At 43.1% G+C, this 22,715-nt stretch overlaps 1 protein-coding gene across 1 annotated transcript in view; it reads right to left on the minus strand.

Annotated features, from left to right (window-relative positions):
- Positions 1-3,202, minus strand: part of LOC139732658 (guanine nucleotide-exchange factor SEC12-like) — a 28,805-nt gene extending 25,603 nt beyond the window's left edge. The window contains 2 exon segments of the mRNA XM_071643510.1: positions 3,084-3,178; positions 3,181-3,202. Coding sequence (XP_071499611.1) covers positions 3,084-3,178; positions 3,181-3,202 — 117 coding nt within the window.
- Between the last annotated feature and the right edge of the window lie 19,513 nt (positions 3,203-22,715).

Below are 22,715 nucleotides of genomic sequence, written 5' to 3' on the forward strand. Positions count from 1 at the left end.
GCTCACGAGACCGACACTAGGCAAAGAAAGCCCACGAGACCGACACAAGGCAAAGAAGTCTCACGAGACCGACACTAGGCAAAGAAAGCCCACGAGATCGACACTAGGCAAAGAAGGCTCACGAGACCGACAGGATGAACAGCGGCATCTACATGTCAATTACAAATATGTACCTGTACAGGGTGTTCAATTTAGGGGAAAATTACATACTGGCGGGTGCAATTTCATTTACGCTGTCGAGCGAGAGATTGTTACTTAACTAATAACAGCACCATCTACATATCAACGACATGTATGTATTTCTACACATGTTTCTTTTAGGGTACAGTTCTGTTACGCTACGGGGAGCGACATTGTTACCATTTAAAAAAAAAATAGAATTGTCCTCTTCATAGGACCCCCCCCCCAAAAAAAAAAAAGAAGAGAAGAAAAAGTGACAGAGGACAAGAACGATGAATGGTTCACTTTTATGCCATCATGCTATATTTAGTAGGCTTTCCTAATTTCTACTTAGACGGTGGAAGACAGGATCTAAGTTGTTTTTTTTTCGCCTTTTTCTTTCTCGCTTCGCAAGTTAAGTAGGCCTTATTAGATATCCTTTCTGCCTGCCTTTACCCGCCTGCTTATTAGAATTCAATTTGTAATTTTCTCTTTAACTTTAATGTATGAAATTCAACGGATTCAAACTTTTTTTGTTTGTTTATCGCAGTGATTCACCTCGATTTCAGTAGCTTGTGCTTGTAAAATTATTCTTCTCAAAACAGTACATTTTTCATAAAATAAAAAAGTTACTTTCATGGATGCATCTTCTTTTTCCGAATTCTTAACGCTGCCTTAATTGACAATTACCTGTACATTATTTTCTGTGATTTTTCATTATTTCAAAACCTTTGCAGATGACTAGCCCCTCCCCCCCCCCCCCAGCATGTAAAGCAGGTGTGCACTACAACATTTACCATTTTACGAATAATTTTCAAGTAGTGAACATCATTTCATACCTGGGTATTTTTCTAGTTGGTTGATCTGAATGTCCACATCATTTTATTTTTTTTTCTAAGCAGGTATAAACTGGTATGGGCTTTGCAGATAGGGAAACGAGGGTGTTTTGGCATTTTCGGAAGTAATATTGTTGAAACAACTCATGCACTTTTACTGAATTTTGTTTATTTTTTCACAAACACTCACACACGTAAACACAATTAAAGATCTTGAACCGTTCAGGGGGTGAGGGAGGGCAATTGACGGGGTAATACCCTAGCAACTCTCCTTTTCCATCTCTTATACCTTCTTGACGCCATTATCTGAACACCTTATACAATATTAATTGGTCTATAGGGGGCGCTGTTCATCCTGTCGGTCTCGTGGGCCTTCTTTGCCTAGTGTCAGTCTCGTGAGCCTCTCGTGGGCCTTCTTTGCCTAGCGTCGGTCTCGTGAGCCTCTTTTGCCTAGTGTCGGTCTCGTGAACCTCTTTTGCCTAGTGTCGGTCTCGTGAGCTTAAACGATTAAGTGTAGTGTCGGTCTTGTGAGCTTTCTTCGTTTAGTGTCGCGTACTGTCGGTCTTGTGAGCCTTTTGTGCGTAATGTCGAACTCATGGGCTGTTTAACTCGTGGGTTTATTTTACTTGATGTTGATCTCATGGGCTTAATTTACTGTGTCGAACTCGTGGGCTGTATAACTGGTGGGCTGTATGACTTGTGTGCTGTATGACTCGTGGGTGTCGGTCTCGTGACGTGCACCCGGATGGGCCTTACTTGAAGTTGCAGTCTTGTCTATACAATTTAAATTTAACGAAAATCTTAAATGGTCGGTAGCAAGCAACTATCCACCAGCACAGCCAACAGCAATATAAAGGCCATATAAAGTAGGATCAAAAAAGAGGGCTCTACATGAAGAGTTTGTTCGCAAAAACTGATAAGTCCATTTTTGAAGATTTTGAAGTACGGTCTCTGTCATTAAGTACAAAATAATACCTTTTAAATGCAGGGCTGCCAACCTTGAGTGAGAGTTTGGCGTGAGACACTGCGAGGGAGCGGAGCGACCTCCTGGCTAGCACCTGGCGGCCTGCTGTGCGGCCGTACGTACGTACGTACACAGTCAGTGTATGTAAAGCGATGTAAAGCACAAGTCATAGCCATACATGTACTGTAATTTGCCAAAAGTACAAGCTACGCTCATGTGGTATAGGTAGAAGCCAATCGTAATCCAATACTGTAAAAGTGGAAATTTTCGCGGTGTTCAAATTTTCGTGCATTTCGCGCAACCAGAAACTAGCGCGAAAATAAAAGCACGCGAATATTTTTGCTTGCCATATGTGCCTGTGCGTGATGTCTTGTTTTCGCGGAATTAAAAACACGCGAAACTCTTCCGACCTGGCCAAGCGCGAAAAATTAGTCACGCGAAAATATCCACTTTTACAGTAGCTCGTCTTTGCGCGTGAACCGAAAACGATTATTATTGGTTAAGCTTTACACCCGCGCTGGAAAATCTCGACATTTTGGGCTGGGGCATTTCGATATTCGGAATATCAGAGAATTTAGAGATATATTTATTTTTGTAGTCATGTACAGTCCATTTAGGGGGTTTAGCGTGAGATTTCGTTTATCAGAGTGAGACAGTCAAAAGTGGTTGAATTGCGTGAGTCTCACGCTCAATGCGTGAGAGTTGGCAGTCCTGTAAATGATATATTGGTCACTAGCCTACATATAAAGGTACATTTTTGAAGTTATGGTCAAAAGAAGCAAAAATTTTCTTATTATTCTCTTTATTTTTCTCGAGCTTTAATCGCAAATATCTCCATTTGGCAAATATGGACTTATCGGTTTTTGCAAACGAACTCTTCACATGTAATTCTGTAAACGTTTAATTAGGTGGTGGTCGTCGACGCCTAGGTCAGCTGAGGTCTAGGATACTATCCGCCTTGCCTTGTTGTTATCCTACGAGTACGACTATAGTCTAGGCCTACTCCGACATGCAAAGACACAGTATGGGACTAAGGTAAATGAAAAATGAGAGAAAACAACAATAAATATCTAGCCCCGCACTGCACAACAAATTGACACATCATGTTCCACCAGTGGACCTACCATAGCATTCGGTACACCAGTTCTGGCTTCTCCTCCACCACCCGCCACAAGAAAATGAGTATCGTCCATACATTTTATCACGTATGGGGGAAATCGGTGTCTCCAATACAGGTTGCCATGTTGTACACGAGTACGGGTTCAGCAATACATCTGACACGTCGACAGCGCACGCAGGCATTGGTACACAAGTAAAGCGAGAGGACTCGTTGGCTAGCGAGATTGTACTACAGCTGGCTACATGATGTATTACTAAAATAATGTCATTTTACTTCTCATTGATAAAACGTGCCCGTGTACAATAATAGTTACCAAGCGTACGGTTTGGATATGTTTCCCAGGTGACTCGACATTTGCTCCTGCAATTTCTCCAAGGACTTTAATAGGGTTGGGGTTGTGATTGGGTTTGAGGTTTTGATGTGAGGATTAGGATTTAGGGTTTGATAAGAATGTTCGTGCATGCTGGGTATAAGAAATCATGTTTGGCTTAGCATGCTGATATTTCATGGGAGCAATTATCATGGAATGTCATGGAACCGTTTCCCCCATTCATTTTTAATTTTTGCTTCAGACTTTTGTGTGCGTAGACTTTACAACATCGCCCTCATCCACTTCCATTTTTTATGGTATATAGAAATCATAATGCATGCGCACATAAAATGCGAAACGCAGCGCGTATACAATATTCCTTTCGTGCTGCTTTTTGATCTAATAAGCTTATAATTATGTGATATCAAAGAGAAAATACTTATCAATACACACACACACACACACACACACACACATATATATATATATATATATATATATATATATACCGCGGGTGTCCCAAAAAAGCGTAACGGTGGATTTTCAGTATCTTGCGTTCTAAAAGTGCTGTATTTTTTGACATCATTAGAAAGAGTATCTTCCGCAAAAGACAATGATACCAAAATCATTAAATTTGGTTCAGTACTTTTTGTTCTACGCCAATTTATGTAAATGCAGTCATTTTCAAATTTCGCCGGATTTTTGCGACTTATGAGATAATAATTTGAGCGCGACACGCGATCCATACGGTGAATATTGTGTAAGCTCGGTGATCCATGTCAACAAACGATCAGCTTTCACATTGGGCGCGGGCCAGGAAAAAACCGCGTGTGTGCAGGGGCGGATCCAGGGAGGACCGCAACCGGCGCACGCCCCCCCCCCCCCCTTTAGTTTTTGTTGAAACAAAAGAAATAAAAAGAAAAAATTGGGGGAGGGGTGCGTGCGCCCCCCATTTAATTTTGTAAACGCGCCCCCTCTTTACGGAATTCCTGGATCCGCCCCTGTGTGTGTGTGTGTGTGTGTGCGCGCCCAATGTGAAAGCTGCACCTTTTGCTGACATGGATCAACGAGCTTTAATTCACCGTATGGAACGCTCGTCGCACCAAAATTATTATCTCATAAGTCGCAAAAATTTGAAAATTACTGCATTTACAGAAATTGGCGTAGAATAAAAAGTACTGAACCAAATTTAATGCTTTTGGTATCACTGTCTTCTGCGGAAGATGCTCTTTCACACACACACACACGCACACACACATATTCTTGTAAGGACCTTCAATCAGGGATATGGATTTTTCACCTTCAAACATTTTAATTAATTGGTTTTTGAGCAATGTGATTGGCTAAAATATGTTTGATTTAGTTCACTGATAACCAAACTGGATTTTTTTCTAAATTGTAATTATTTGAGATTTGAGTATAATTTACCAGCTAACTGGAAATACACAAAATGTGTGTGCAAAATGGTCTTCTGCCTGTGAAACCGGGAATGATATCATGTAGAAATGCAAATTTGCAGGTGTCACAGTGTTTATGTGCCCCATGGGAATCATGGTCCTGGTAGTTGGCTATGAAATCGGGGATATTGTGTGAAATTTTGTACCATGAAACCGGGCATATGCCCACAATTGTTATGAAGCGTTATATTATTTTGAAACCGAAAATATATTAACAAAACATTTTACACATTCTGTAGGAACTACTCAGTTTCATAATATGGTATAACATTTCACATTGGTATAGGAATACGCTTGGTTTCATCAGTGGTATAGCACTCACACATTAGGCATAATTATGTCCGGTTTCATGGTATTAACACTCACACATTTCGTGGGCATTTGCCCTGTTTCATCATGGTATGGTATTATGCTTCACACACTCTATAAGAGTACACACTTCGGGGCTTATGCCCGGTTTCAAGGTACAACATTTCACACGACTTTGTAGGGATATGCCTGGTTTCGTGGTATTAACGCTCACACATTTTGAAGGCATAAGCCTGGTTTCATGGTACAATACTTCACATATTTTGTAGCATATTCATGGTTCATAGTGTAACAACACATTTTGTAGGCATATCCCCGTTTTCATGGTACAATACTTCACACATTTTGAAGGCATATGCGCGGTTTCATGGTATTAACATTCACACATTTTATAGGCATATGCCGGTTTCATGGTATTAACACTCACACATTTCGTTGGCACATGCCCGGTTTCATGGTACACTCTTAAAACATCCGAGTCAGAACTGACCCGGAACTGGGTCCATTGGGGTCATACACCGTTCCGGGTCAGAAATGACAAGAAATGGGGGACTTGGAGTTGGAATATCTGTGCGAGGGAGCGGGGTAAGGATGTGGGAGGGGGTGTCCCCCCCCCCCTCCGTCACGAGGAAGATTTTGCATTTTCAGACCTGAGATTCAGCGATCTGGTGCACACTTTTGATGAAATTTCGGATTTTTCTTATCAAAGAAAAGAAATATTAATAGATAATTGAATAACTAATTCGTGGCATCTCAGCTCTTGTCCGTGTGTGCGACATCACTGTGTAGGCTTACTAAAATAGTATCTATACATGTAAGTTGTCAAGGGGAGGGTGTGGGAGGGGGTAATCCTCCCACGCGACGGAGCTTTTGCATTTTTTGGATTGACATAGAACTATCTGATGTGCGCATTAATTTGTGGAATATTCGGAAAATTGTCAATCCTCAAAGTGTGCAGACTCTATAAGTCAATGGATAGGAACCGAGCGGGGTGGGGAAAGTAGAGTAAAAGATGGTGAGGAAATTTTTATTAGAATTGAAGTAATACAAGTAGATCTGATGAATGAAACAAAAGGATCGAACGGGGAGGATGGGAGGGGGTATCCCCCTCCCACGCGAGAGAGATTTTACATTTTTAGAATTGAACTTCAGCAATCTGGTGCACACCTTGGATAAGACATTTGGACAAAGCGCAAGAAAATTTCTTTCATTTCGAAAATTATTGGGGGAACAAAATGACTTGTTTGTCCCCCACCCCCCATCTTCCAGGATCAACGTCGCTGTATACGAGTGGGCTTTTCCATTCTTAGAATACAGATACAAAGGAAAAGTTTTGATGGAATTTGGAAGGCTGTCAATACCTACAATGTACTAAAGTTTTTAATGGGAAACCAAACGGGGAAAGGGCTGATTGAAAGAAGATATCCCCTCCCACCCGTTGGAACTTGTGTGTGTGTGTGTATGTGTGTGTGTTTTTTTAACTGAAGTTGCAGACAGAGTATCCCCTTCCCATGCACGCGAGAGAGACTTTGCATTTTCAGAATTGAAATTCAGCAATCTGGTGCACATTTTGGATAAGATATTTGGACAAAACGCAAGAAAATTTTCCTCACTTTGGAAATTATTGGGGGAAAATGATATCTCCCCCCCTGTTAATTCTCCCTATCGCATATAGCTCTCTGAATCTGAACGCGTGTGGCGCTCTAATTTTTTTACATTTAATTTTTGGGATATAAACTTCCGGTTATGAACGCGCTATGTGTAAATGTACACTTTTATGCACATTGAACGCCGAAGTATCAGTATTCACAGATCGTATCAAATTCTGTCTTATAATCTGTCGAATAAGAGAGTTATTTTCTAATCTGTAACTTTAAATTTGATGAATGGGATTCTCCTGTGAAGCAGCCCAATGCTGGGCTGATGATGCAAAAAACGAAATTATGGAAATCCATAGGTAAAGGACGTGACGTGGGTAAGCCACATAGTTCTGTGGGGTAAACCGCAAAACCAGAAGTGTACGTCACAAGAGCGATCGATCAGATATCGGTATCGCAAGGTGATATCGCTTGATGCCGGCTATATGCAATAGGGAGAATTGAAAGAACCTAGATAATTACCTCCTCCCATCCGCCAGACTGGACCCCACCCGCTGGGTGTGGTAGAGTATCCCCTTCCCATGCACGTGAGAGAAATTTTGCATTTTCAGAATTGAAATTCTGCAATCTGGTGCACATTTTGGATAAGATATTTGGACAAAATGCAAGAAAATTTTCCTCACTTTGGAAATTATTTGGGGAAAATGATATCTTTGCCCCCCCCCTGTTAATTGCAAGTACCTAGATAAATACCTTCTCCCATCCCCCGGACTGGACCCAGACCCCACCCCATGGGTGTGGCACAATCTACCTCTGGACCTCACCCCTGGGTGGAAATTATTGGGGGGGAAATGATATCTTTGCCCCCCTGTTAATTACAAGTACCTAGATAATTACCTTCTCCCATCTGCCGGACTGGACCCGGACACCACAGCCTGGGTGTGGCACAATCTAGCTGTGGACCCCACCCCATGGGTGCAAATTATTGGGGGAAAATGATATTTAGCCCACCCCAAGTGTTACTTGCAAGTGCCTAGATAATTACCTTTTCCAATCCGCCGGACTAGACCCGGACTGGACCCCACCCCCCCGGGTGTGGCACACTCTAGCTCTGGACCCCACCCCCCCGGGTGTGGCACACTCTAGCTCTGGACCCCACCCCCCCGGGTGTGGCACACTCTAGCTCTGGACCCCACCCCCCCGGGTGTGGCACACTCTAGCTCTGGACCCCACCCCCCCGGGTGTGGCACACTCTAGCTCTGGACCCCACCCCCCCGGGTGTGGCACACTCTAGCTCTGGACCCCACCCCCCCGGGTGTGGCACACTCTAGCTCTGGACCCCACCCCCCCGGGTGTGGCACACTCTAGCTCTGGACCCCACCCCCCCGGGTGTGGCACACTCTAGCTCTGGACCCCACCCCCCCGGGTGTGGCACACTCTAGCTCTGGACCCCACCCCCCCGGGTGTGGCACACTCTAGCTCTGGACCCCACCCCCCCGGGTGTGGCACACTCTAGCTCTGGACCCCACCCCCCCGGGTGTGGCACACTCTAGCTCTGGACCCCACCCCCCCGGGTGTGGCACACTCTAGCTCTGGACCCCACCCCCCCGGGTGTGGCACACTCTAGCTCTGGACCCCACCCCCCCGGGTGTGGCACACTCTAGCTCTGGACCCCACCCCCCCGGGTGTGGCACACTCTAGCTCTGGACCCCACCCCCCCGGGTGTGGCACACTCTAGCTCTGGACCCCACCCCCCGGGTGTGGCACACTCTAGCTCTGGACCCCACCCCCCCGGGTGTGGCACACTCTAGCTCTGGACCCCACCCCCCCGGGTGTGGCACACTCTAGCTCTGGACCCCACCCCCCCGGGTGTGGCACACTCTAGCTCTGGACCCACCCCCCGGGTGTGGCACACTCTAGCTCTGGACCCCACCCCCCGGGTGTGGCACACTCTAGCTCTGGACCCCACCCCCCCGGGTGTGGCACACTCTAGCTCTGGACCCCACCCCCCGGGTGTGGCACACTCTAGCTCTGGACCCCACCCCCCCGGGTGTGGCACACTCTAGCTCTGGACCCCACCCCCCCGGGTGTGGCACACTCTAGCTCTGGACCCCACCCCCCCGGGTGTGGCACACTCTAGCTCTGGACCCCACCCCCCCGGGTGTGGCACACTCTAGCTCTGGACCCCACCCCCCCGGGTGTGGCACACTCTAGCTCTGGACCCCACCCCCCCGGGTGTGGCACACTCTAGCTCTGGACCCCACCCCCCGGGTGTGCACACTCTAGCTCTGGACCCCACCCCCCCGGGTGTGGCACACTCTAGCTCTGGACCCCACCCCCCCCGGGTGTGGCACACTCTAGCTCTGGACCCCACCCCCCGGGTGTGGCACACTCTAGCTCTGGACCCCACCCCCCCGGGTGTGGCACACTCTAGCTCTGGACCCCACCCCCCCGGGTGTGGCACACTCTAGCTCTGGACCCCACCCCCCCGGGTGTGGCACACTCTAGCTCTGGACCCCACCCCCCCGGGTGTGGCACACTCTAGCTCTGGACCCCACCCCCCCGGGTGTGGCACACTCTAGCTCTGGACCCCACCCCCCCGGGTGTGGCACACTCTAGCTCTGGACCCCACCCCCCGGGTGTGGCACACTCTAGCTCTGGACCCCACCCCCCGGGTGTGGCACACTCTAGCTCTGGACCCCACCCCCCGGGTGTGGCACACTCTAGCTCTGGACCCCACCCCCCGGGTGTGGCACACTCTAGCTCTGGACCCCACCCCCGGGTGTGGCACACTCTAGCTCTGGACCCCACCCCCGGGTGTGGCACACCCCCCCCCCTGGGTGTGACACCACTCTAGCTCTCTGCTAATTTCATAAAAGACACAAACACTGGACCAGCCAAGACACAGTATCATGTGCCACTCCCAGTGGATGGGTTGTAAACAAGAGTGTACTCTTGTTTAAAGTCCACCCCGTGGGTGTGCACATGATACTGCGTCTTGTCTGGTCGAGTGTTTGTGTCTTTTATGAAATTAATATTTTTCTTTATTGCTTGTATACTCTTGTTTACTACGTGATATGGGACACGCCACGCGATCACTCCAACAAAATTTATTTTGAAATCACTTTGTATACTGTGATGTATACAAAGTGAAGTGGATGTCACATTTCACACTTTCACAACACACCCGAAATTACAAGGCTGAATAACTGAATTTTATTTTCCATTTCATGTTGTATGCTACAGTATATAAGATAAATAATGTCAATAAAAGTGCAGAGTGTACAGACCCCAGGGGGTGTGCTGTCACAGTGCTGACTGGGTCGGCACCGTGACAGCACACCCCCTAGGGTCTGTACATTCTGCACTTTTTTGATATTTTATCTTATATACTTGTAAGCATACAAAATGAGATGGGTGTCACATTTCAATCTGAACACTCTGAAAATAAAGACAAAACAGGTTCTGAGAAACTTTTATTTTCATTTCGTAACATTTCTTTTTTTTCAACTGTACAAGATATCTACAAGAATTCCATGAGGCAATCTGTATTTCCACTAAAGATTTGATGCTTGACCAGGTCTTTAGCGATTTTTAACTCTTAGGATTAAGCTGTCGTTATTACAGGGTAAGTCACGTTATTCAGCTAAATGTCTCGAGGCAACGGGGAATATTGTTGTACCTAAGACATGCATCACAAAGCACGTCGCCAGTTATATTGTTGGTTTCTTGGGAAGAGAATTAAAACCAAAAGAAGGGTCTAAATTCATTTCTTGGAGAGCCTCCATTCAGTCTTATGGTTTAAGATATAGTAGATTTATATCGTCTGTCAGGAAATACCAAAATGGATTGTGGATCTGATCTTTCTAAATATTATCTAACCTTACTCGATGTACAAATGGTTTTAACAGCAGTTCCACCCCGAAAGTATATACAATTAAAAGCGAAACTTGTTCGCATAGTCATTTGCCTACCTAAGATCATTCAGATTTTATCATAAAGGAATAAAGTTATCTGGGATGAAGCAAAGAATCAGCCAGTCCCCAAAAGACAGCCAAGTCACTTAATATAAGACTTTAGATGCATTACCCGGGATCGTTAAGTCGTCCCCACCGCGCTGACCAAAGCGAGTACGGGAGGGGAAGCCCCGGCCGTCGAAGATGGCTCTATGGTCAGCTCTAGTAATGGGTTGTTCGAGCGTGGATTAGTCTCGTTGGTTGTATGCCCCACTAAGGGAATGGGATGCTCGGCATTCTGTGTCGTAGACTGGACAAGTAACCTGTAAAAGTCTTATTAACTAGAGATATAAAAACATAAACATAACATATCGATCATAAACTTTTCCGCAATCTACATCTCACTACACTGATCAGAATCGGTATTACTTTTCATTGTTTAGTTTTACTTTTTCAAAATAAAAATAGAATAAAAGAAAAAGAAAACCAAACGGAAGTCGAGGATATAGATGATATGGTGGCACATGGCATGTAGTAGCATAGCAAATTTCTATAATTTTTGTCCCAAATATGGAATTAAAAAACCAAAGGCAATGAGAGCTTACAGCCAATACATTATCACCGCTTAAAACCGTATTCTGCTAAAATGTCCACTTGAGCTAACTGCTAGATTCTACAAATGGTTCCGGAACCTGTACAAGAGATAAAGTGGCATATTGGACACGCCCTATGCCGTAACACAAGTGACACAATATCATATTGCAAGTATAGATTTAAAAGACACAGACTAAACTACTAATGGCCCATTCGTGGCGGGTACAGGTGGACTGGTGTCTGCTGTCGGGGATGGCTCCGTGGTCGGTCCAGCAGGTGTCCGAGCTTGGATTGGTCTCACTGGCTGCACGTCCCCCATAAAGGCTGTAGGACACTCGGCATGGTGGGCTTGTCGACTAGCATTCACCTTTGATACGACAGGTATAAAAAGTATAAGTAACCAGTTAATACAGTTTCCACACAAACAATGTTACATAACATAACTTGTAAACATAAAAAAGCATTGGATGCACACATTGTGTGTAGTTTTTTTCCTCACTAAGACCATAGATCTATATAGTCTACAGATATTTCGTGAAGCAAATAAATAGATAAATAAATAGAGGGCTATATGTGTTTTACTTACACTTGCTTTGAATGCCGGTACAAAGGAGCCAAAGTAGACAGCTGCCCGACTCCTGGGAGAGATGTTGTCCACGAAACGGCCGTGTGGTCCTCCCCGCTCCTCACTGGCATGATGTCGGATGCTTCGCTGCCAGCTTGGCTGCAGGGAAAATGACTCGTTCCTCAGCATGCACGGCCCCTCCATGAAGCAAAGACTCTCCTCCAGCGGTGATACAGGCTGATCTCTATCCACGCTGTCCCCTTTAATACTTTTCACCAGGGAGGTGTTCCCACCTCCCTGTTTTCATTGAATCTACCCCCTAGCCAATGACAGGAGTAAAAACTCTCTCCAACGCCCATATGAGAAAACCCCTCGTTTTCATTGGTTCGCACAAAATCAGCAGTTTCTCAATATATCCTGTCACGCGACCCAAAGTGGGTGCGGTTAACATTCCTAGTCAAGGGATTCCAATCATAAGTCTAATTTTATTCAAATGCATTCCCGCCAACTGATGTTATGTGGGGCAAACTATACTAGGAACAATACAAAAGAGGCAAAATGTCCACTGACTGCCCTATTGACAAAATACAGTGTCTTCATTGGTGCTACGAACAAAATCAGCTGTTTCTTAGAGTAGGCCTGGCCTATCACACGAACCAAACTGGGTGCGGTTAACATTCTTAGTCAAATGATTCCTTTCAAAAGCTGAAATATATTCGAATGCATGCGAATTCTCGCTAACTGATGCTGTGTGAGGCAAACTACTACGAACATTACAAAATAGGCAACCTGACCACTCGATCGATGCCTTATCGAGAAAATGCCGTGTTTTCATTGGTGCCAACAAAATCAGCAGTTTCTCAAAGTAGGCGTAGCCTATCACACAACCCAAACTGGGTACGGTTAACATTCTTAGTCAGTTGATTCCTTTCAAAACCTGAATCGTATTCAAATGCATGCAAACTCCCGCCACCTGGTGCTATGTGAGGTAAGCTACTACTAACATTACAAAAGAGGCAACGTGACCACTCCCTGCCCCATTAATAGAATAACGTGTCTTCATTGGTGCTATCGAAATCACGCAGTTTCTAAAAAAAGAAAAGAAAAAAAAAAGTCGCACAAGGATCCAAACTGGGGGATGCTAACATTAATGTGCTTGCTTTCAAAACCTGAATCGGATTCAAATACATGCAAACTCCCGCCGCCTGATGCTATGTGAGGCAGACTCCTATCTACGGACGGTACAAAGGGGCAACCTGATCACTCGCTGCCCTAATGACAAAAAATACCGTGTCTTCATTTGAGTGCTATCGAAATCAGCAGTTTTTCAAAGTCGCCCAAGAATCGAAACTGCATGCGGTTAACATTTCTAATCATGATCCCTTTCAAAACCTGAATCCTATTCAAATGCGTGCAAATTCCCACCACCTGGTGCTATGTGAGGCAACATTACAAAAGGGACAACCTTATCACTCGCTGCCCTAATGACAAAATACCGTGTCTTCATCAGTGCTATCGAAATCAGCACTTTCTCAAAGTCACAGAAGGATCCAAACTGGGCGAGGTTATCATTTCTAGTCAAGTGATTCCTTTCAAAATCTGAATCGTATTCAAATGCAGCAAACTCCCGCCACCTGATGCTATGTGAGGCAAGCCACTATCAACAATACAAAAGGAACAAGATGTCCTCTGGGTGCCCTATATGGACAATTCCTCGTGTCTTCATTGGTGCCATCGAAATCGGCCGTCCTTGAAAGATGCCTATCACGACGTCCGTCTGAGAGGTGTTACAGAAAAAAAAAAATTATTTAAACAATCTCTCCTTTCTTTTTTATACCCCCAGATTGCTCCGTGTCGCTTAGAAGTTACACGCTCTCTCGCAGGTCTTATACTGAATTGCTTTGACCATAGACCTTCATCACCCGTTTATTACAGTTTCTGTCAAAAGCGTTACAATAACATTTTAAACATGCTTTCCTACTTGGATCCTATCATAACCGCCGACAGCCTGCCTGGATAAAAACAAGGAGGCGTTATAGAGCGGTTTGGAACATGGAACACCAAAGCCAGAAGAGATGCTACTTTTTCAAATGTCATGCTATAGGGCCTACGCATAAATTTGCAAAATCGCGAAGAGATATCACTTCTTTTCTAGTAACCACCTGTCTGCGCCACCAAACTGAGTGCAGATAACATTTTCTAGTTAAGTGAATGCTTCCAAAAGCTGAATTTTAGTCAAATGCACGCAAACTCTGACTGCCTGTTGCTATGTGAGGCAAGGAACGGCGAGCATTGCAAAGGAGGAAAACAAACAAGTCTCTTCCTTCAAGACAAATTCCTTGTCGTCTTCAGTGCTAACAACAAGAGATTCAGCAGATTTCATACACTATATTACGCAATCGAAACAGCTTGTGCTTTACATGGCGCCTGTCATATGAATCCTGCATACTGTGAAAAATTGAATTCTATGATTACTCAAGCAATTATCGGCGCCTGTTGCCTTTGAGGCCAACTTCTGTAGACAGAACCAAAGGGGCAAGATGTGTAGACCTACTCCCTGCCCTCATGACAAAATCCTTTTCTTCACCAATGCAAATTGAATCAGCAGCCCCCCCCCCCAGCTCCTATTATATTTCATGTAATTAGTTGTAATATTGGTCTTAGCAGTCATATTGGAATTCAAAATGGCGGGCAAACAGTTCGTCAGACAGATTGCATTATTCCATTTTCTAACCAAACTTGTTAAAATATTTGTGTGCAACCATATTTCAGCAACATTCGTCATTTAGAACTAAAGATTTTCAACTTTCAACATCCTGAAATTCAAAATGGTGGCCTTTCGATATGTTCGTCAGACATTTCAAATCCATCCGTCACATGAATTTGAATTCAGCATGTCCAACAGCCCTAGTGTACGAAATATTAATACCACAAGTCATTTAAAAGCCAAGACAAGGATCTTTAAGCCCTAATTGTTTCTTCATGGCGGCCATGATATTGGAATTCAGGATGGCGGCTGACCCGGTGGTCATGTCTCTCGGATCCGGCATTTTTTTTTTAAAACCAGCACACCCAAAATACCTCTAAAAACAAAATTTCATACTCTCCGCCGATGCAAGCATCTCGACCATAAGGCTGGGTTCACATAGGAGTACACTATTCGGCTATACGATGCACGTTTTCGAGGGCACGCGAATAGCTTGAATCGAACGATAGGATTTCCTAATACCGGGTCACATAAGGCCCCCATTTCACTCGGAAGGTGACCATGGCGACCATGGCGATCTGTGACGATTTAACAAATAGTGGCGCGATCGCCTTCCGTCTCCATTTTTGGCCTCCGAGGCGATTACACTACGGTTTCTCCACGCTCAACCTGCGCTGTAGGCGATAGCGCCACGATGATAATACGACTCTGCCACGTTGTTGCCGACGAGACGCGCTGCTTCTGCGATCGAACCGACTGTGTTGCGATATTCGTACGCTTATCAAGACCTCGCTACAACAGTGATACGATCGGAGCGACAGTGATACGTTTACGCCGGGCTCATGCTACGATCTCAAGCGATCGGGGTATAAATTTGTTTCATGACTGAATTTCTTCAGGCAGATGTCAGTGTCAAATTAACATGGATATGCAGAATATGGTTCTACCCTTACATCTTAGCATTCTAGAACACACCAGTTAGAACCTGATGTGAAATTGCACTATTAGTTAAGTCATCCATTCAATTAAAAGTGTAAAACGTGTATAATATTAAAGAACCGGCTTACGAGCAAACTACAAATCGTATCCTACAATGAGACAATTTTATGAAGATATATTTCAAAAGATTACAACTTAATTACTTTCATTAATTGTCTTGCAATGGTATATGACAAACAAACAATTGAATAAACAGAGCAGATTCGTACCGAGTGTACGTGGAAAAATGAATTTTATACGTTTTTCTCCATGTCCACCTTCCTGGTCTGTCCATCACTTTCTATCGTTCATGGTTGGTTCCTGTTACGTAATACTGTACAAGTGGTAATTTTCATGGGCGATGGGAGCTGCTTTTGATGCGCTTGAGTTACGCTTTGCGCGATGCTACCCCGTCAAAGCTACGAATGTGGCGCTTTTAATGCGCTCGAGAGGCGATGGCGATACGCTCTAAAACCACGGCGATCGGTCGCGACCTCGCTACGGAAGTTTTGGACATGTTCAAAACTTCCGTAGCGAGGTCGCCGACCATGGCGATGGTGGCGATCCTCCGCGCTTCTGAACCGCTCAAGACACGATGGAGAAGATTTAAAGCGATCAAGCCACGATCCGCCGCGCTTTGTCGATTTTTTATGATCGTAGCGGAATCGCCGTCTAGTGAGATGGGGGTAGGGCACTATTCGAAAATGCCGTATATCTGCATATAGCATAGTATAGTGGGAATCGTGATTGTTCGATTTTCGTACAGCGTATACCATCTCTCGTTTATGAAATGATGACAATTTTGGTCTGGATTTGCCCTTCAGCAAAAATAAGCATGTAGACTGATATTCTGATGCAGTGTTGTGCATCATGATCAAATAATATTATAATGTTATTAAACAAATTAAAATCCCGACGGAATCCCATTTTCATTTGCTCAATCTTCCACAAATTAAAAATAATCAGTTTTAATTGATTTACCCAAATTGACCCCCGGTGGAGTTGGGTCAGTTTTTTATTCATATACTCAATTTATAGCTTACTTGTAACAAAAATGGTACTTTCAAATGTTATCTCAGTTAAGAAACTGTTAATAAGATTGCTGGGATGGTTGTGTAGGAGGAAGAAATCCTCCCTGCATTGGATAGGGAGTTGATGGTGCGGGTGATGGTGTACTGGGTCGACTTGACGGCGCCAACCATTGCCAACACGTGCTACCTTATGTGACAAGCCATGCCCGAATAGCGTATAGCGAATAGCGAATAACGAATAGCGAATACCGTTACCGTATACCGTATACTTCTATGTGAACCCAGCCTTACAGCTGCATATCTGCACCACTACCAGTCTTATTACACATGTGTATACCAATAGCATGCGTGAATTCCTGAATCTATAATGCCTAACAAGCATGCTATGTTTGGTACTTTCCCAGACATGAGGAGTCTGCAATAAACATTTGAAGCAAACACACCATTTCTAATTGTCCATTTTGTCACTCGTCCATTTATACTGCAGTGTATAAGGCTGCGTTCACATAGAAGTATACTATTCGGGTATTCGGGGCTCGTTTTCGAGGGCACGCGAATAGCTTGAATCGAACGATAGGATTTCCTCACACCGGTTCACATAAGAGGGCACTATTCGAAAGTACCGAATAGCTGCGAATAGTATAGCAAAGTGGGAATCGAGCTTGTTCGATTTTCTTGCAGCGTATTACCGTCTCTCGTTTATGAAATAAGGACAATTTTGGTCTGGATTTGCCCTTTAGCAAAAATAAGCATGTAGACTGACATTCTGATGCAGTTTAGAAATTGTTAATAAGATTTGCTGGGATGTAGGAGGAAGATATCCTCACTGCATGGGATGGTTAGTTGACGGTGCGGGTGATGGTGTACTCGGTGCCCGAATAGCGAATAGCGAAAAGCGAATAGCGAATAGCGAATAGCGAATACTTCTATGTGAACGCAGCCTAAGAGTTTGGAATAAATTGTTCCAGTATATAAGTGACTAATTACGGTACTTGTTTCACTCAAATAGCTAAAAATCAGCGATTCCGTTAGATTTTCTATCACTCAGCCCAAACTGAACATGTATGGTATAACCCCCTGTCAGATAGACTCTTGCAATGTCGAATGTCATAAAAGATTCTCTACGGAGAATTTATAGATTCTTTGATATCATGCGAAATCAATGCTCACTAATTCTCGGTTGCCAGTATGTGAGGCATCCGTATATCGATAGACCAATTCGGTTTGGATACTGTTTTTATTGTAATTTTTAACCAGTGGCTTCAAGTATGGCCTAACAAAAGATCATTCATGCACTGACATTGCAACGCACCTGACTCATCTCATAACCCATTGAAAGTGCGTTTGTTCTTCTTTGGAAGCCCCCAGTTATGGCTGCCATAAGCTACAGTGCTCTGAAGTCAGATTTATCTACACCATTACCATGTGAGGCGGCTTGCCCTCGGGAGTGCTAACATCGCTACACACTATTTGTCACGAGTAATGTGGTATTGTTAGGTAGAACAGTAAACAAGCCAAACAAGCAGATATTGGCTGAAGTTGAATCCAGATATTAAAGGATGGAAAGCTTATGACTATATCGGAGTTTATTGCATTTTCCATTTGATTCCAAAACTGCAATGGCCGTCACAAGCACATTAGTATTATGTGACGAGGACATTGTCATTGCCTCACAATTGATATCTGACTTCTTTGTTCATTTAAAAAAAAAAGATATATAAAAGTGGGTTTTGTGTTGTTGTTGTTTTTTTTCAATATGACGCCTCCGTGCCCATATTCACAAACAACATTGTAAAGCCGAATACCCACTGTGCAACCTGAGCCTGCGAGCTGGTGCGAGCTGTACGGGGCGCCAAGTGTCGCATGGCCTATTTCGTCGACGAAATGATCATTTTGTCGACGAAATGTTGACAATTCGTAACGAAATAACAACATTTCGTTACGAAATGACTAATTTCTTAACGAAATAGGCCATGCGACACTTGGCGCCCCATACAGCTCGCACCAGCTCGCAGGCTCAGGTCGCACAGTGGGTACTGGTATTTGCGGTTTAAATCCGTTTCTTTACCTTGACAAAGTCATACTTCTGAAAGAGTACAGTTTGAGAGAGAGAAAAAAAAAGTGAAGTGCAAGATATGACCCCCCCCCCCCGTTTCTCTAATGTATTACAATTAATGGATGTTTGCTTTCCTACAACCTGGTAGCGGAGCGTTTCATTCACTTGTCTGCCTATGCTACCAACCTGACTACCTCCCATTAAAGTTCCATAGGCAGGAATTCACTAGTTGTTGCTAGGTAGTTCAAGCCTCCGGCAAGCTTTGCAACTTTTGTGAACTATAAGCATGCATGAAATCCTAACACATTCCAGAACCGGGCTATCCATATCAACAAAGAAATAAAAAAAGGCAGTGAAGATTTATGCAGGAGAGGAATATGAGCTTTAACGGATTCATCATCTCATCTGATTTGTCTATGGCTGTTCAATCATAAAAAACCCTGATTTCCAAAGTTTCCATGATTTAAAAAATATATTTCGTTAAGGTGTTTGGTTAATGTGATTATTTCTCTGATCAAAAGTGATGTTGAACAGAGACTCGATTTTCCTTTAAAGGAACTATAGGGCCTAGAATGCAAAATGCTGTAGACTTTGCGTTGATTCATGATACACTCGACGGCATGTGGCATGACCAAATGAATGTCTGAATACATGTCATGTGTTTCATAATAGTTTTTCATTATTTTTATTACACACCCACAAAAAAACCCACCTCAAAACCAAGATTCAGTACCAGTGGCATTATTTGTCAGTCAATTAGGTAGTAAATGATTAAAGAAAGAAACTGGAATGTAGGTTTCCCTAGCTAAGCCTAATTGGGATGCTTCCATGTTCAAACGACATTGCAGGTAAACATGCAAGTTATGCCCACAATACAGTAAAGGTGCATTCCAATGTCTTTTGTTAATCAAGTAGTTCCTGAATTTGGGAGCGCTATGAATGACAGGGGGACTGAGAAAAAAAAGAGGTATACTGTATACAACACAGTGTAGTTTCGTAATCATATGTCACTCTGCTATAGCGTCCGCGTCTAAAGTAACAGCTTAAGCTCTCCACTACTATACCAGAGAAGTGTTATATTAGAGAAGAAGTGGGAGTCTCTTTGCAATTTGTGCGAATAGCATATGGATTCTATAGCATGATAAACCCTAACGCTATAAACCCTTAGCATTTCACCGGCTTTGATGTTCCATGCTCCGCGCCGCTTTTCCATAGAGTTTGGATATGGGGATAAAAAAAGGGGTTCTTTATTTTAAGAATTTTGAACCGTATTTAAGCAGAAATTTCAAATCTTGTGTGCAACTTGGTGGTAATCGTGTATGGAATAATACGGGTTTTTTTTCTTCAAATCTCCTTGTTATCAATACCTCCGGATTGAATATTGATATTTCATAAAAAAGGTAATATTAAACCATATTGCGTATATTTGTGCATGATAATGATAATGTTTGCCAGGTTTAGCACTTGATTGTTAAATCTTTCGAAGTTAGTATTTGGCGATTGCTTGTTTCTGCCTGTTGAATAGCATTTTACATTTGAAGTACAATTTTTACTACATTTCTTCGTGTGTCCTAATTATATTCTTTGCACATTGAACAATAATTTCTGCTGAAAAAATTGAAGGGACAGCGCATTGCTGCTGGCTAGGTATGTTGTATTCTAGGAATGACGCATACTTAAACAGAAGTGCTGTCTTTTGTCAAAGCAAATTATTAGCACCTGCGGTATCAGAGTGTATAACTTCTCGGCGGCACGGAGCATGGGCAAAAGAAAAGATTCTCGTTTCTTTTCCTTCTCTGACACCTCCCTGCTAATGTCAATGACGCGTAATCCCGGCAGTAATTGTGTCATTCGCCAAAACGGTTAATGGTTCTTTAGTCAATAATGAAGCCTTTCGACCGTCAAATACCATGCAAATGCATGTTAAGCTGGGGGCTGTTGCTATGCTGTATAGGACTCACAGAGATACGCCGGAACCGACTTTTATTTTGAACATGCCTAAAAAAACCAACCCCCCCCCAAAAAAAAAAAAAACAAAACAAAAAAAAAAAAAAAAAAAAAACGTGCTCCAGCGTATCTCTGAGAAACTACGTAGCTATACTGAAAACAAAGAACGTCAAACTTGGTGATCATTATGATTAGCACACGGATGCGAACGAATCTTCATTTTTGTTTTAATTCTTTGGGCATTCTCTGTCTCGATAGGCCTGGAGCGAAATCTCTTCGCACTTTGTGTAATTCTCTTCGTAGGTTCATTGCATGACAATATTCTTGAATACTTATAGACATTCAATTGTCTTTGACTTCCCGTGGTCCAAGCCGCTCTTTTACAGAGTTTGAATATATTTTGGAGACATCCGTTCAGAAGAAATTTGGAAATCCTGTGTGGAACTTGGGGGTAATATGGCACGGAACAAATCCCTTCAGTTTTTCTTCATAATATTTATGTTATTGAAACCCAAGAACTGATAAGAGAAATATAAATCTCATTAAAAAAATCGATCAAATACCTTGCACACAAGATGGCTTCGTTTGCGAAGTTTAGAACTTGAATGTGAAATCTTTCTGATTATGAAATATGAATGGATAAATCAGTGCCCTCCCATTTCTAACTGATTTTTGTTCACGTGTCTTGTTCTCTATACACATTGCTGTAGAAAGTATTGAAAGGGGCATCGAACTGCTGCTCGCTCGGTTTGCTGTAATTGAGGAACGATGCATGTTTATACAGGAATGAAGGAATGCTGTGTTTCGTCAAAGCAACTCATCAACACCTGCGATAGACCTCATTAATTCTTCCCTGCACGGAGCATGAGTACAAAGGAGCCAATTTCTGAAACTGCACGTAGAGCACTGGAAATAGGCCAAAAATGGTTCCTGACGTCATTTGAAGATCATCCAAGCACCTTCAGAAAACGGGGATATGCCCACTTTCCTGAATATCCCCGGTTGGAAGGTATGTGAACCTACGTATATCCCCGATTGAAGGTCCTTACAAACGCACACACACACACACACACACACACACACACCAAGGAGCTTCAAACACACTTGCTCCTTGCACACACACACACACACACACACACACACATATATATATATATATATATATATATATATATATCTATCTATATATATATATATATATTTATATATATATATATAATAGGCCTATATAGATAGATAGATAGATAAAGATAGATAGATAGATATATATGTGTGTCATTATACGTGTAGTTACACATGATTCTTAAGATTTTTGTCTCAAATTATGATTCAACTAATATACACGTAAATGAAATCAGCTTGTTATTATTGTTTAAACCCACACAATGAGTCACACAGATCAGGACGGACACATGCACATACTTTTTAATAATTTCTTTATTGTCTTCGTGCCAACAATCAGTTGCCATATGCCCTATCACATATATAGGCTAATTTATTGAAGGTCTTTACAATCAGACATAGGGTATAATCACAAAACTAAAAGTTAAAATATTACATTCTGATTTGAACATTAGTCAGAAATTAAATCAAGTTTGGATCTTATTTTAAGTTTAACCCATGGGCCTACATAATTTTATTAGTGTCCTATTCACCACTTTACCAGGATAGCGAAGAAAGAGAAACTCTTGACCGTGATATACATAGTTATAAGATTGAATCTAATGAGATTTTTTTTTTTTTTTTTGGGGGGGGGGTATATGATGTGCAATTGGAAGTTTTGACTTTACATGTGCATATCATGGAGCGGGGCCTTTAGATCTCAAAATCTTGGAGCATGGTTAATTTTAACTGCTTTGATATCATTCATTTGCATATATTTTATTCATTTCTTCATTCCTTGCACCTTATCTGATCTTCTTGATTCTGAACACACCGTAGCTACTATGTTACCTATCATGGTTGCAAAAATAAAGAAAACACAGGAATTTTATATACTCTAGGTATCTGCAGCACGCATGGCAACTCCTGTATATCGCATACTAAGTTGCGCCAATGATATCCAAAATGACCGATTTTGATGTACAAAAGGTGTGCTAACCTCTTTTCTGCCTCCTGAATTGATCAA

Source organism: Diadema antillarum, unplaced genomic scaffold, assembly GCF_040938485.1.
Source record: "Diadema antillarum isolate AM-2024a unplaced genomic scaffold, OU_Dant_1.0 seq00000442_RagTag, whole genome shotgun sequence".
Taxonomy (NCBI): Eukaryota; Metazoa; Echinodermata; class Echinoidea; order Diadematoida; family Diadematidae; genus Diadema; species Diadema antillarum.